This window comes from Suricata suricatta, chromosome 3, assembly GCF_006229205.1.
Source record: "Suricata suricatta isolate VVHF042 chromosome 3, meerkat_22Aug2017_6uvM2_HiC, whole genome shotgun sequence".
Taxonomy (NCBI): domain Eukaryota; kingdom Metazoa; phylum Chordata; class Mammalia; order Carnivora; family Herpestidae; genus Suricata; species Suricata suricatta.
The window spans coordinates 37800135-37814188 of NC_043702.1; the positions used below are offsets into that span (position 1 = coordinate 37800135).

The 14054-nt window shown below is 36.7% G+C and overlaps 1 protein-coding gene across 1 annotated transcript in view; it reads left to right on the forward strand.

Annotated features, from left to right (window-relative positions):
* DNAH7 (dynein axonemal heavy chain 7) overlaps positions 1-14054 on the forward strand; it is a 271651-nt gene that overhangs the window by 147728 nt on the left and 109869 nt on the right. The window contains exons 35-40 of the mRNA XM_029934194.1: positions 798-1022; positions 4302-4499; positions 6543-6698; positions 7423-7591; positions 11185-11311; positions 12507-12726. Coding sequence (XP_029790054.1) covers positions 798-1022; positions 4302-4499; positions 6543-6698; positions 7423-7591; positions 11185-11311; positions 12507-12726 — 1095 coding nt within the window. The remainder of the gene's footprint in view (positions 1-797; positions 1023-4301; positions 4500-6542; positions 6699-7422; positions 7592-11184; positions 11312-12506; positions 12727-14054) is intronic.

Consider the following 14054-nt stretch of genomic DNA (forward strand, 5'->3'; position numbering starts at 1 on the left):
CAGTGTCCTGCTTTGGCTCAGGTCATGATCTTAGGGTTCGTGAGTTTGAGCCCTGTGTTGGGCTCTGTGCTGGCAGCTCAGAGCCTGGGGCCTGCTTGGGATTCTGTGTCTCCCTCTCTCTCTCTGCTCCTCTGCCGCTCATACTCTGTCTCTCTCTGTCTCTCAAAAAAAAATGTTAAAAGATTTTTTTTTTTTTTGAAATAAGAGGATTTAATTTTAAAACAAATAGGTTTTCTCATTTAGTGATGGGTCTTGTCATCTACTCTGTTTTCCTGCCTGAGCCTGACAAGAAGAAAGCTTACAAAATGGCAGTTCTAGTTTATGTAATCAGTGCTCAGATTGTTATTACAACAGGTAAATAAAGGAATATGAATCTGTTCTACTTTTAAGAAAACACTATCAAAATTTAAATTTAAAAAGCAGGTATACTGTGTATTGATTATTCCTTATTAAAATATGCCTTCATAAAAAGTTATCTCAATCTTCTTTTTTAATATCAGGGTCCTGCCACTTACTTAAAATTTCATGTGATTTTCCAGACTGATCATTCTGAGGTTTCACAATGGCTAGAATTATACTTTGCATTTTATTATCTTTTCTGATAGCAGGATTTTTCTAAGACATGCAATTTGATTCTTTAAAATCTAATTATTATAAAATCCTGAGGTAACATACTATTATATATTAGTTTATTCATTTTCTTTCAAAGATATTAATCTGGCTGATCTGATTCAAGCTTCAAGAATACATTAAAGTTATTTTTTAATGCACTCTATCTTCTCATCTCTCCAATGCAGGGCATTTTTCTATTTTCATTGATCTGGTCCGTCGGAGCTTCTTGTAATGATGATGATAGGTTGAAATTTGATAAGATTCTTCGAGAACTAATGGAAGGTCCAATTTCAGACCTAACTCGAAATAAGTTTAAATTACTGAGTGGTATGGAACAAACGTCTTCAAAAGCACTAACTGTCCCATTTCCTGAAAAAGGAACAATTTATGATTATCAGTTTGTCACTGAGGTAAGAACTCTGAAGCAAGATTTACAACATTATAACACATAATGGCTCTAGGGCCACCTTGTCACCACTATTCGCCTTAAGAGTCAGCATGGAGGAGTGGAAGTTGCTCAGGCTTTGGAGTCGGCCACCTCTGGGCTTCAGTCCTAGTTAAGCCACTTTCTTTCTGTGGAGCCTTGGACGAGTTTATTAATCTTTCTGAATCTTGCTTTTCGCTTTGATAAAATGAGATAAATAATAATACCTGATGGGCCTATTGTGTTCATTAAATAAAATAACACATTATGACGTCTAGTCTGGCAGTCTCCAAGTAGATACCACTTGGAGATTCATACAGTGCATGTTAGCAAATCACCGGTGCTAAGAAGCCCCGTAGGAGCATGGCTGGCTTAGTGCTAATTCAGCACTTCCCAAATGAATTGGATAATAAAATCTGGGTGCTGTTTGTTTACTTGCTTGTGTGTGACAGCTCCTATAAGTACTGTATTGAGGACATTTAAAAATCCATAATATGGAGCTTCAGGTGTAATTGGATCATACTATATCCCCAGAGGGTAATTTTGTGTCCTTCTTCTCTCCTTAATAAAGAGAACACCTTTCTATCTCAGTGGTATTTCTTTAATAAACTTGTTTTTCTAAAGCCTCCTTAGATTCTATTGTCTGAGGACCACGATCTATCCAGTTTCCTACTCTTAGATGTTGAACTGTTTTTGTTGTTTCTTAGTTTTTCTGCTTTGGTGAATATTCTTGTATACAAACCATTGTGTATATATCTGATTGTTTCTTTAAGATAAGTTCCTAGAGGGGCGCTTGGGTGGTTCAGTCAGTTGAGCATCAGACTCTTGGTTTTGGCTTAGGTCACGATCTCATGGTTTTATGGGTTCGAGCCCTGCATTGTGCTCTGCACTGACAACACAGAGTCTGCTCGAGATTCCCTCCCTCCCTCCCTCCCTCCCTTTCTCTCTCTCTCTCTCTCTCTCCCTCTCTCTCTCCGTCCGTCCTCCACTCATGCTATCTCTGTCCCTCTCAAAATTTATTTTTTTATATAAAAAAGTGAAGGTCCTAGAAAAGAAAGTTGCTGTACAAGTTTTTAATTTTTAGGGCTTTTGAAGTATATTACCAGACTTACGTCAGAAGAGATTCTTCACCCTGTCGACCGCAAGATGTTATCCTTTTATTTTTCCTAATTTTATTTCATTTCAAATTACTAGCAATAGCCTGCATTTGCAGAGCACTTTGAAGTTTATTAAGCTTTTCCACAATCATTTCTATTTCCAACATCTCAGTGAAATAGGAAATTTAGTATTTTGCAAATCTTCCCATTGAGGAAATTAGGGCCCAGAGAGATGTGATTTTTCCCAGTATCACAAAATCTCTAAGTGCATGTCCACTCCAGGTTTTCTGATTCTTAATTTTTCCTTTTTCATATGGTTGCAAAATATCCATGTTAGAAAAGATCATCAGAAATATGGGAAGGAGGGTGCTTGGGTGGCTCGGTTAAGCATCCAACTTTGGCTCAGGTCACGATCTTGCAATTTATGGGTTAAAGCCCCATGTCGGGCTCTGTGCTCACACCTCAGAGCCTGGAGCCTTCTTCGTTTTCTGTCTCCTCTCTCTGCCCCTCCCCTTCTCACCCTCTGTCTGTCCCTTTCTCAAAAATGAATAAACTTAAAAAACAAACGGAATATGGGAAGGAAATTGTTTTTTGATCAGTTCTTTAAAGTTCTAGAAATGTCTTTGTAATACAATTTTCAGATGTGATATGAATTTACCTTCCTCAAAAAAAAAAACTGTACTATGTCCATAGCACTGTGACAGAGGATACAGAAATGAATAAGGCACAGCGCTGCCCTCATTGATTTCATAACCTCTTCAGAAGAGTGTTATGTGACATTCTAAGCCAAAACAGTGCCATGTGGGAAGGTACAGGGACCCAGGTCATGTTGGGAAACAGTAGGCTCATCAGCGAGGCTGGGTTGTGGGACACATAAAGATATGAAGGAAGGAGGGCCTGAATTCTGATGTGTGCTTTAAATGACCAGAAGCTTAAATTTGATTTTGCAAGAATGAGGAGACCAGTGATGATTTTCTAAGATGAGAGAGTTAACATGATATCTTTGAAAATTTTTGCTCTAAACACTGCATAGCAGGCCCAAATTTTAGCTGACAAGTTAATTGGATACAAAGTTACAGTATAATGTTAATTCATGATAATAATCTCATATTAAGAAATCTTGTCTGTTCTAGATAGCTTGTGCACAACAATGTGAATATAGTTAAAACTATTGAACTCTACACCCAAAAAATGGTTGAAGGTACATTTTAGGTATTTTTAAACACCATTTTAAAAAATCTCACCTCAGGAGCGCCTAGGTGGCTCAGTCAGTTAAAGTGTCCAACTTCAGTTCAAGTCATAATCTCACGGTTTGTGCATTCAAGCCCTGTGTTGGGCTCTGAGCCTGGAGCCTGCTTCAGATTCCATGTCTCCCTCTCTCTGCCCTTCACCTGCTGATGCTGTGGCTCTCTCTCTGTCACTCAAAAATAAATAAAACATTAAAAATTAAAAATCTCACCTGAAATGCTAAACTGCTGCTTGTTATAAATACCATTATAAAAGAATAAGCAGGGGCTCCTGGGCTGGGTAAACATCTGATTTTGGCTCAGGTCATGATCTCATGGTTCATGAGTTCAAGCCCTGCACCAGGCTCTCTGCTGTTAGCACAAAGCCCACTTCAGATCCTCTGTGTTCTCTGTCTGTCTGTCTGTCTGTCTCTCTCTCTCTCTCTCTCTCTCTCTCTCTCTCCTCTCTCTCTCTCAAAATAAAATAAAAACACACATAAAAGTTTAAAAATATTAAATATTAGCAACATGCAGCTGATGTTCTAGGGAAATAAGTTCTATATTGGTTAACACTTACTGAATAAAGTTCTTTATGCTTTAATGCATTAATTAGTCCAGTTTTCTCAACGCTATTAAAAAATCTAACATTTGGCCAAAATAACTGCTCTTTGGATTGATGTAATCAGTGGCCTCAGGGCATTAAAAAAACTATAGCTTTGCCATTTTATTTTGATTCATATAAAATCTTCATTTCTCCTTAATTTTAGCACAAAGTTTAACTCTCAAATTCAGGTGAAGTGTTTTAAAGGTTAAAAACAAATGTATAAACATCAGTGTTTTGTTTTGGTCTTGATCTTTGATCTTTTCTATGGTGGGACAGGAGTATAGAGCTTTTAAAAGTATTTTATTACATAACATTTACCATTTGGCTTTTATAAACAGGGAATAGGAAAATGGGAACCATGGGTAAAAAAATTGGCCGAAGCTCCTCCAATTCCTAAGGATGTAATGTTTAATGAAATCATTGTACCAACTCTGGACACAATTCGGTACTCCGCATTAATGGAATTGTTAACCACCCATCAAAAGCCTTCAATATTTGTAGGACCAACAGGAACTGGAAAGAGTGTTTATATTATTGTAAGTATTGTAGAAATCTACATGTTAAAATCTACATACTATTCCTAGGAATGATATTTTATAAACCACCTGTAATAGTGGACTTCACCTTTTTAAAATAGTCAATTATTTTGAGGTTGTAGCCACAGAAAACTTTTTATTAACTACTTATTTTAGAAAATGGACTAAAGAAATCATTTTACATCACTAAGTTATTGTACCTTTAAAGGTATTTTAATAAAAATAGCTTGTTCAAGATGAAGAATTTCATATCCCTTGAAAGAAAGAGGCATTTTAATTAATTATACTTGATATTTAATTTTCAAAATTATTTAATATATGTAGGATTATTATGTAGCAATAAGACTGATTGACTTCTGTAATGATTCCCATTGTGTGTCTGTTAAAAAAGAAAATGCTAGCTGCTATAACAGAGAATGCCCCAAATCTCAGTAGCTTTTTACAGTCTGTGCTCCGTTGTGTTGAGAGGGTCATATTGAACAAAGACTAGCTCTTGCCTCTAGTTTCAGATTTCTAATGGCAGAAAGCTGCCTGGAGCTGTCAGCATCCCCAGCTTTGGCAGGACAAGTAAGTGCAAGTTCCCCAGGGTCAGCTGGACCATGTGCAAGAGAAGTGGACTTCAGCCTTCTTAGGACTCCATTCTGGATGACTCCCCCCACCAGTGCAGCAGTGAAGGAGCCCCAGTGTTCTCCTTCCAGCAGATAACTGCACAGTGTGGCTGTCCCTCTGGAGTTTCTAAAGAACTGACAGATCTGCCCCTCTCAGAGTTTGGAAGCTTTCCCCAATAGTAGGCAAGACCGCATTATCCAAGAGAGAACCACAGTGATGCCAGTTGGGTAGGACTTTTGCCTGTCTTCCTCTAGCTCTGTCCCCCACCAGCGGTGGGGCAGGAAGAAGATGTGGAAAGAGGACAGGGGAGCCCAAATGAGCCATCAGTGATCCCTCTCCCATTGCAGGTTCTCAGTCAACTCAAATCCCCCCAGTGATGAGAGCACCTGTTTCTAGTTCTTTACTGATTTTATATTTTTATGTTATCTGTCAGTCCTTTTGGAATATAACCAGGCATATGGTTAAATAATTGTTCTGATATCACTTATTGAATAACATCTTTTAGAACATACTGAATGACACCCTCATTATAATTTAAATGGTATATACATCAGGGAATATCCAAGAGCAGAGAGGGGAGAGGTTTTAAACTGAGATTTTAAATTAAGGTGTTGGTTTGGCCAGGGTTAAAAAAATCAATCTTTCTGAAAGTATACAGAAGGCTAAAAGATTTACCCAAGATATCATCAAGAGTCAAGAAATGGAGACTTGATAGGGTTAACAGCAGTGGTTGGAGAAAAATAAAACCATCTGTCGTTTGTACACTCATTCCAAATTCAGCCCAGGCAATAAAACTGTCCAGGCAAAAACAAAACCAAAAAACCACTACTTTTTACAAAATGAGGAATGTAGTTTTCATTTTCTATAATGCATAATCTGCTTTTTTTTATCTAATCTATTGTAAATATTTTTCTATTTCATAATTCTTTTACAAGATGATTTGTAAAACACAACATCTTGATTAAGAATCACTATAATTGCACCTGCTTTCCAGTGAAATCCATTTTGCAAATACAGTTGTATTATTTAAGCTTCCTAACTTCTAGTCTGATAACTTGGTATTTAAGTGGAAAGGAAACAGGCTATAAATAAAAAGAACATTTACCTGGTAAGGGACACGTGGCAATCTGAATTCACCGCCCCTCCCCTATCCCTAAGAGCTTAAGCAAGGTTCTTAGCCTCTGAATCCCTATAACCTCTTGTGAAGAATGAATGTGTATGATGGTTTTGGAAGTCATATGCACAGGGCCTGGACAAACAGAGACATGCCAATGGTGTGGTAACTGTTACTTCCATTGATTTCATTCCTTTTTTACACTGTTCTGACACTATAAGTTTAAATTCAAGTGTGTCAATAATTTTGCTTAGTGTGTATTTTCAAATGTCAGGGCATAATTCCAACTATGGCTCATTTTTTTATTTCCTATTATATAGAATTTTCTTTTAAATCAACTCAGCAAAGAAATCTACAAGCCTCTGCTAATTAACTTCTCAGCACAAACTACGGCAGCTCAAACTCAGAATATAATCATGTCAAAACTGGACAAAAGAAGAAAGGGAGTTTTTGGTCCTCCTCTGGGCAAGAGAATGGTAACTGCTCCATTGCTGCACTTACGGAACCTCACTGGTCCTCTGCCCTGACCCTGCTGCAGTCAGAAAAATGAGACCAGATACACTAAGACTTGACCTCTTTTTATACACTGTTTTTATCACAAATTTTGATTAAGTTTTCCTAAAAGTGTGTTCATATTTGCATGTGCATTAGACAACTTGACATTAAAAACAAGCACTTGGCCTTTGAGTTACAAGTAAAATATTCATCTGGGAAATCATCTACCTTTCGAATTCTCTGATTAACGTTTCTGTTTAGCAGTCTTGCAGCTTGCTCCTCTGGACCTTTAAACAAGCCCGCTATCAGTTGACTTCTCTGTGTTCCTTTGCCAAGAACGCCCCCTCTGAACCTAACTCTCGCCACTCAGAGGTTATAATCATTTTAAAATCCTAGTGTTCTCATTTACTTTAATGTATTGAAATTATATAAGGAAAAGGAGGAGGCATATTGTGAAACAAATTGTGTGAGAGGATTATTAAGTCCTCAGCCCTGAGTCTATAAAGGTTAGTAATGAGACTTTCCCTGTTCCTTGGAAGCATGAATGCTCAGGGATATTATTCTTTATTTGAAAAGAAACCACCATTTCTCACATGTGTACTCTACAAGAAGATAATCAAATTCTCTGCCTCGACACTGTTTCACAATAGGACATTTTATTAAAGTATTAATATTTTCTAACACTGCTTCTCTTTTTATTCTCAGGTTGTCTTTGTAGATGATGTCAATATGCCCGCTCGGGAAGTGTATGGGGCTCAGCCTCCCATTGAGTTGCTTAGACAATGGTTAGATCACTGGAATTGGTATGACCTAAAAGATTGTTCTATGATTAAGCTAGTGGACATTCAAATCATGTGTGCTATGGGACCTCCAGGTACATTTTCTGAGTTTGTGATTACTTAGATTGAGATTCAGTCTGATTATACCTAGAGAGAGAGCTGGAGAAAGAAAGAGAAACCCAACTGGACAATCTGAGTTACAGTTTCTTGTGTATATGTTTTCTCTGTGTGTGTATATGTATTCCTGGTGACCTATGGGAATATAGTGCAGTGGTCAACACTAGAGTGGGTAACCTTGCTTGCCGCTATTCTCCCACCAATTCTTCCAAATCCCTTTTCTCCCACCTTCTGGGACTTTGCTCTGCACTTCCTGTCTCTGCATTCTAAGGATCCAGATGCCCTGGGAGCAACTCATTTCCCTCTCTTTTATTCCTTAATTCTTCAACTATATGAAATTCCCTTTTCCTCTACTCCTATCAAGTCCCATTCTAGTGAGTCTTTGGATTGAGATAGGCTGTTAAGAGGAATTGCAGTAGCAAATAGTCAAAAGAATTAACCCTTAAACATGCTTTGTGTTTCTGAAGGGAAACTGATAAACGGAAAGGAATTTCTATGCAAGGGAAATTTTTTATTCTGGGGTATCAAAAGTGGCTTGATTCAAGGAACTGGACATCTTTAACTCTTCTTTTCCTGAACTCACGATGGCATTCTAGTATTTATTTATTTATGTATTTGTTTTACTCTCTGAATCATCATTACCAATTCTTTTAATAAAAAAATTTATATTTATTTAAATGCAAGTTAGTTAACAGATAGTGGAGTCTTAGTTTCAGGAGTAAAACTTAGTGATTCATCACTTTCATGTAACACCCAGTTCTCATCTCAACAGTGCCCTCCCAGTGCCCATCAACCAGTCCATCCCTCCAGCCACTTCCCCTCCAGCAGCTCTCAGTTTTTCTGTATTTAAGAGTCTCTTAGGGTTTGCCTCAGTCTCTCTTTTTATCTTATTTTTTCTTCCCTCTCCCTATGTTCATCTGTCTTGTTTCTTAAATTCCAAAAATGAGTGAAATCACATGATTTTTATCTTTTTTTGACTTAGTTCACTTAGCATAATACACTCAAGTTCCATCCATGTTGCTGCAAATGGCAAGATTTTGTTCTTTTTCATTTCCAAATAATATTCCATTGGGTATATGTGCCACATCTTGTTTATCCATTCATCAGTCAATGGACGTTTGTGCCCTTTCCATACTTTGACTCTTGTTAATAGTGCTGCTATAAACACTGTGGTGCATTTTCCCCTTCAAATCAGCATCTCTGTATCCTTTGGATAAATACCTAGTTGGCATTCTAGTCTTTTAAAATTCCTTTTCTCTTTAAAAATAAAAATAAGAAACAATAAAGGGGCAGCTAAGTGGCTCAGTTGGTTGAGCATCAATCTCTGCTCAGGTCATGATCTCACTGCTCATGGGTTCAAGCCCTGCATTGGGCTCTGTGCTGATGGCTTGGAATCTGGAGCCTGCTTCAGATTCTCTGCCTTCCTCTGTCTCTGTCCCTCCCTCCTCTCAAAAATAAACAAACATTACAAAAAATGTTAATTCCTTTTCTGTATATATCACTTCTTCAAGGAAATTTGGTATTTGCCTCCTCACCCTGATCTTATCTTCCCTGTTATGCAGTTTGCTCTGAGTTGGTAACTGTTCTCAGCACACTTCCTGGGCCACCTCAAATGCTTTTTTTCTTTTCTTTTTTTCTTCAACTTTATTTAAATTCCAGTTAGTTAACATACAGCATAATGTTAGTTCCAAGTGTAGGACTTAGTGATTCATCACTTACATTTAACACTCGATGTTCATCACAAGTGCCCTCCGTAATACTCAGTACCCATTTAGCCCATCCCCTCCAGCAGCCCTCAGTTTTTTCTTTATAGTTAGCAGTCTGACTTAGGGTTTGCCTCTGTTTTCTTTCTTTCTGTCTTTTTTTCTCTGTCTTTATCTTTCTTCCTGTCTTTCTTCTTTTTCTTTCTTTCTTTTTCCCTTCCTTCCTTCCCTCCTTCCTTCCTTCCTTCCTCTCAAAACAAGATTCTTTTGTTCCTGGGTCTCAGACTTGGTTCTACTTTGCCTCTCTCCTACTACCCGAGCCAGTTATTTGTATCACGTGTCCGCTTTGCCCTGTTCCTTCAGGGACTGGACAGAGGAGTAGGCTGAAGCCATGAGGTATATTTTCCTCTTGGACCCCATTTTCTAAACACATCACCATTTATGAATGCTCTGTAGGAGGAAAAGTTGAAGACAGAGCTGGAGGATGTGATCTCTGGCCTTTCCTTCATTAGCCCTTTCACCATCTCCTTAAACTCGCCCAAGTACCTCAGTGTTCTTCATATTAAGTTTCTAAATTACATAGACAACAACTGTTATGATGTATAGACTACCAGTTATATACTTTCAAACATTATTCATATTTTCAGAATCAGCATCAGATAATTCAGTGATAGAAGCAAATATAGATTTACCTGGTTTTAACAAATATAAAACATGAACCTACATATTTTTTATGCAAAAATATGTGTTAGAGGTATTACATACTTTTAAAATCACTTCTTTAGATGTGGTTTATATATACAATGGAATACTACATGGCAATGAGAAAGAACGAAATCTGGCCATTTGTAGCAACATGGATGGAACTTGAGGGTGTTAATGCTGAATGAAATAAGTCAGCCAAAGAAAGACAGATACCATATGTTTTCACTTATATGTGGAACAGGAGAAACTTAACAGATGACCATAGGGGAGGGGAAGGGGAAAAATAGTTAAGAAGAGGGAGGGTGGCAAACCACAAGAGACTCTTAAATACTGAGAACCAATTAAGGTTGATGGGGAGAGGGGAAAATGGGTGATGAGCCTGGAGGAGGGCACTTGTTCTCATGAGCACTGGGTGTTATATGGCAACCAACTTGACAATAAATTATATTAAAAAAATAAAATAACTTCTTTACTAAAGATGTCATGGTAGAATGCCCTTAAAAAGGAAATCTAATTATTTACTTAAAGATAACATCAATAACATTTTCAGATGATGTTATTTTTTAAGTCAGTTAGTAAAGCCTCAAAGTTAAAAATGTAGTCATTATTTTATGAAAGTGATATAACCCCCCAGTTTTTTAAAATGCAAGGAGTCAATGAGTTGGCAACATGAGCCATATGGACTAGTCTTCAGGAAATTCATTTCAGAATGTGGGGGAAGATCATACCAAGATCATGCTGAATTTCACCCATGTGAGAAGGACCCTAAAGTTTCATCAGTCATGTTCCCTGATATTGTATACAATATTACCATTGCTTATTATTATATCTGAATATTATATTGTATTGAGGCTGTTTAGAGTTGACTGCTCTGGGCTATATGAGTCACAGAGAAGGTGACTAACAGCTTTCTATCTGGTATCATTTCTTTTGGTAAATAGACCTGACCCAAGAACTCAATCAGATAATTCAACTAGAAAAACCACCTCCTGAATTTGAGGGGAAAACTGTTTTCAGGTCATGGCTACCCAAAGAATTACTCTTAACTTCTCTGTGTGCTGTAATTGGTCCATCTTTCAAGTGACTTGTGCTATAAAATATTGGAGAAAATATTCTAGTGTGTAGTAGTAATGTTGTTAAGAATTACTCTTTTTAATATTTAGGTGGTGGTCGAAATCCAGTAACTCCCCGATACACGCGACATTTTAATATTTTAACCATCAATGAGTTTAGTGATAAATCCATGTTTACGATCTTCTCCAGAATCTTAACCTGGCATTTAAAGATCTGGTAAGTAATTTAAAGTGTGCTTCTTTTTTCATTCTGGGGCATAAAGTCTTTTGGAAACATATCAATGTAAGTAGTGCTTCTCCAACTTTCCCATAAAAACATCCCTATATAAAGAAAAAGATAACAGGTAACCCTGTTCTCCTCTGCCACTCGCATCTCCAGGTATGGGATAACACAGGGGGACAGAGTGCCCTTCACTTTGTGTCTGAAGTCTTGAATTTTAGCTTCCAAATCCACACAAATTTTGTGCTCTTCTATTTAATATATCTACATTGGACTTGTCAATATTCTGAGTTTTCACCATGTAGTGCAGTTAATTCTGGAAAGATTCATGCCAGGCTTATCCTGTGACTTTGATACTCTGTAGGGAATTCATGAGTTTTCCCAGAAGGTTTGTATCCAAGTTTGAGTGTAGGTCTGGAGCTTGTACCCTGGGAAAATGTTGTTCCCTAGCTCTGGCCATTCAGTGCTTTTCAACACGATGAATGGAGGTCAAGAAGCCAAGTAGACCTGGGCAGTGCAAGTCTCAGTTCCCTGCTGTCCATTTGCAGGTAATTTGTCATTCCTTGCCCTCTCCCGTGATGATGGAGGAGGACAGCTGGCTCTCGTTGAGTCAGAGGTTAAAGATAGTCTCTTTTTCCAAATGGATGTTCATTTCCAATGTTCTTTCTCCCCTAATTGTGCCCTTTGCCCTTGTTTTTTTTAATCCTGCCACTCTATTTCACTTTCTCTTTAACTTTCCTTTTTCTTTTTCTCTTATTTTTTTCCATATTTTTATTTCCTTATTTGTTTTCTCTGAAAATACTTATTTTCCCAGTGTTCTTTAGGGATTCCATTTATATGCAACTGAGAATGCCGAGGGATGAAAGCAGTTAGGACACATTGGTCCAGTGGGTACTGGATTTGAGTTACATAATCCGGGTTCCTTGGCTGGCTCTTCTGTTCACTTATTTAAGTAATTTTTACATTGGTCTTGCCTTCCTATGGAGTTTCTTTGAACATAAAATGAAATAATGGAAAGTTGTTGTAAGAAAATTAAAATTCTATTATTATTATTATTATTATTATTATTATAAATGGTAATCTTGTAAATTATATCAATTGTTTTAATCAGAAAAATTTTGTACTAGACATGCTAAATATAATTTTTGTATCATGTTGGCTAACATTTTCTATTTTATTAAATGTTTTTAAGTTATAAATTTCCAGACGATTTTCTAGATTTGACCACACAAATTATAAATGGTACCATGACTCTGTATAAAGAAGCCATGAAGAATCTGTTGCCTACGCCAGCTAAGTCTCACTACTTGTTCAACCTCCGTGATTTCTCCCGCGTCATTCAGGGAGTTTGTTTGTCAAGACCGGAAACAGCAGAAACCAAAGAAGTGATTAAGCGTCTCTGGGTTCATGAGGTAGATTTTGATGTTACTGAAAATTGGGTAAAAAGAAACATTTAGCAATTTATATTGGTGAAATGCATTCATGATACAATTTATTACTGGATCTTGAATGTATCATAGATAAGCTGCTATATAATGATTGCCACTTCAGGTAGCTGTGAAATTAGGTGATTAACTAGTTGTTACGTAACCTTCTAATTTCTGTATAAGTCTAATTACATGAAATAGAAGTGGGGGTTTTGATTTTTTACTTTGCTTTTCTGTTTGGAGTGTCATTGTAACTACTGTATTGTAAATGATGGAAAATAGTTGCATATGTTAAAAAAATAAATTGTGTTGCATTTAAAAAAAAGAAATGCATTCAGCTATTTGGTATTATGAAGACCAATAATCAAGGTAATTTAAAAGAATATTTAACACAATATATTTTATGATATTTAAAATGCTTTATCTCACAGTTTTAGAAATTTTTGTTGATTTATAAGATATTCTAAAGTAGGTATCACTTTGGGTCAATCTCCTTTAAGTTACTTAATCCTTGTTAGTTTGATTTTAAATAATTTTTGAGATGGAATATTTTTTAAGGAACTGATTTTGTAAGAAGTGAATATATTTATTTATATTACTTACTTCTAGTATCTATAGATGCCAAAACTGCAAAGCAAACTAATTTTGAGGTAGTGATATGTGAATGAATATTTTCTTATAAAACCTTATGGAAAGAGGGAAAGAAAATACAAAAATTAAATAGAAATAATAATTCAATGTTTTAAAAATAAGGGTTCCTGGGTTGCTCAGTTAAGTATCCAAGTTCAGCTCAGGTCATGATCTCGTGGTTCATGCACTCAAATCCCATGTCAGGCTCTGTGCTGACAGCTCAGAACCTGAAGCCTGCTTTGGATTCTGTATCTCCTTCTCTCTCTACCCCTCCCCTGTTCAAGCTCTATCTCTCTGTCTTTCAAAAATAAACAAATGTTTAAAAAATTAAAAATATTTTAAAAATAGACAAAGAATGTAGGAAAGTTAAAGAAAAATGTTTTATTTTTAATATGTAAATAATATGGCTATTTTAATTTACTAATGTAGCCAAGAAATCTAGAAAATGGAATGTGCTGCTGTGTTAAAACCACGTGCTATAGAGACATAAGTTTCTAAAGGGTGTTTACAAACTCCACTTCCGTAGGCTTTTTATTCTACAGTTTGAATTCCTAAACCCTCACACATTCAAATATATGTCGAAATGAAAGTCCATTTTGGAAAAGCGTGATTTGTGGGTTCTTACTGTACTCTTCTGTAGGTCTCTTAATTGCCTGAGTGGGCTCTGTATTGGGGACATGGAT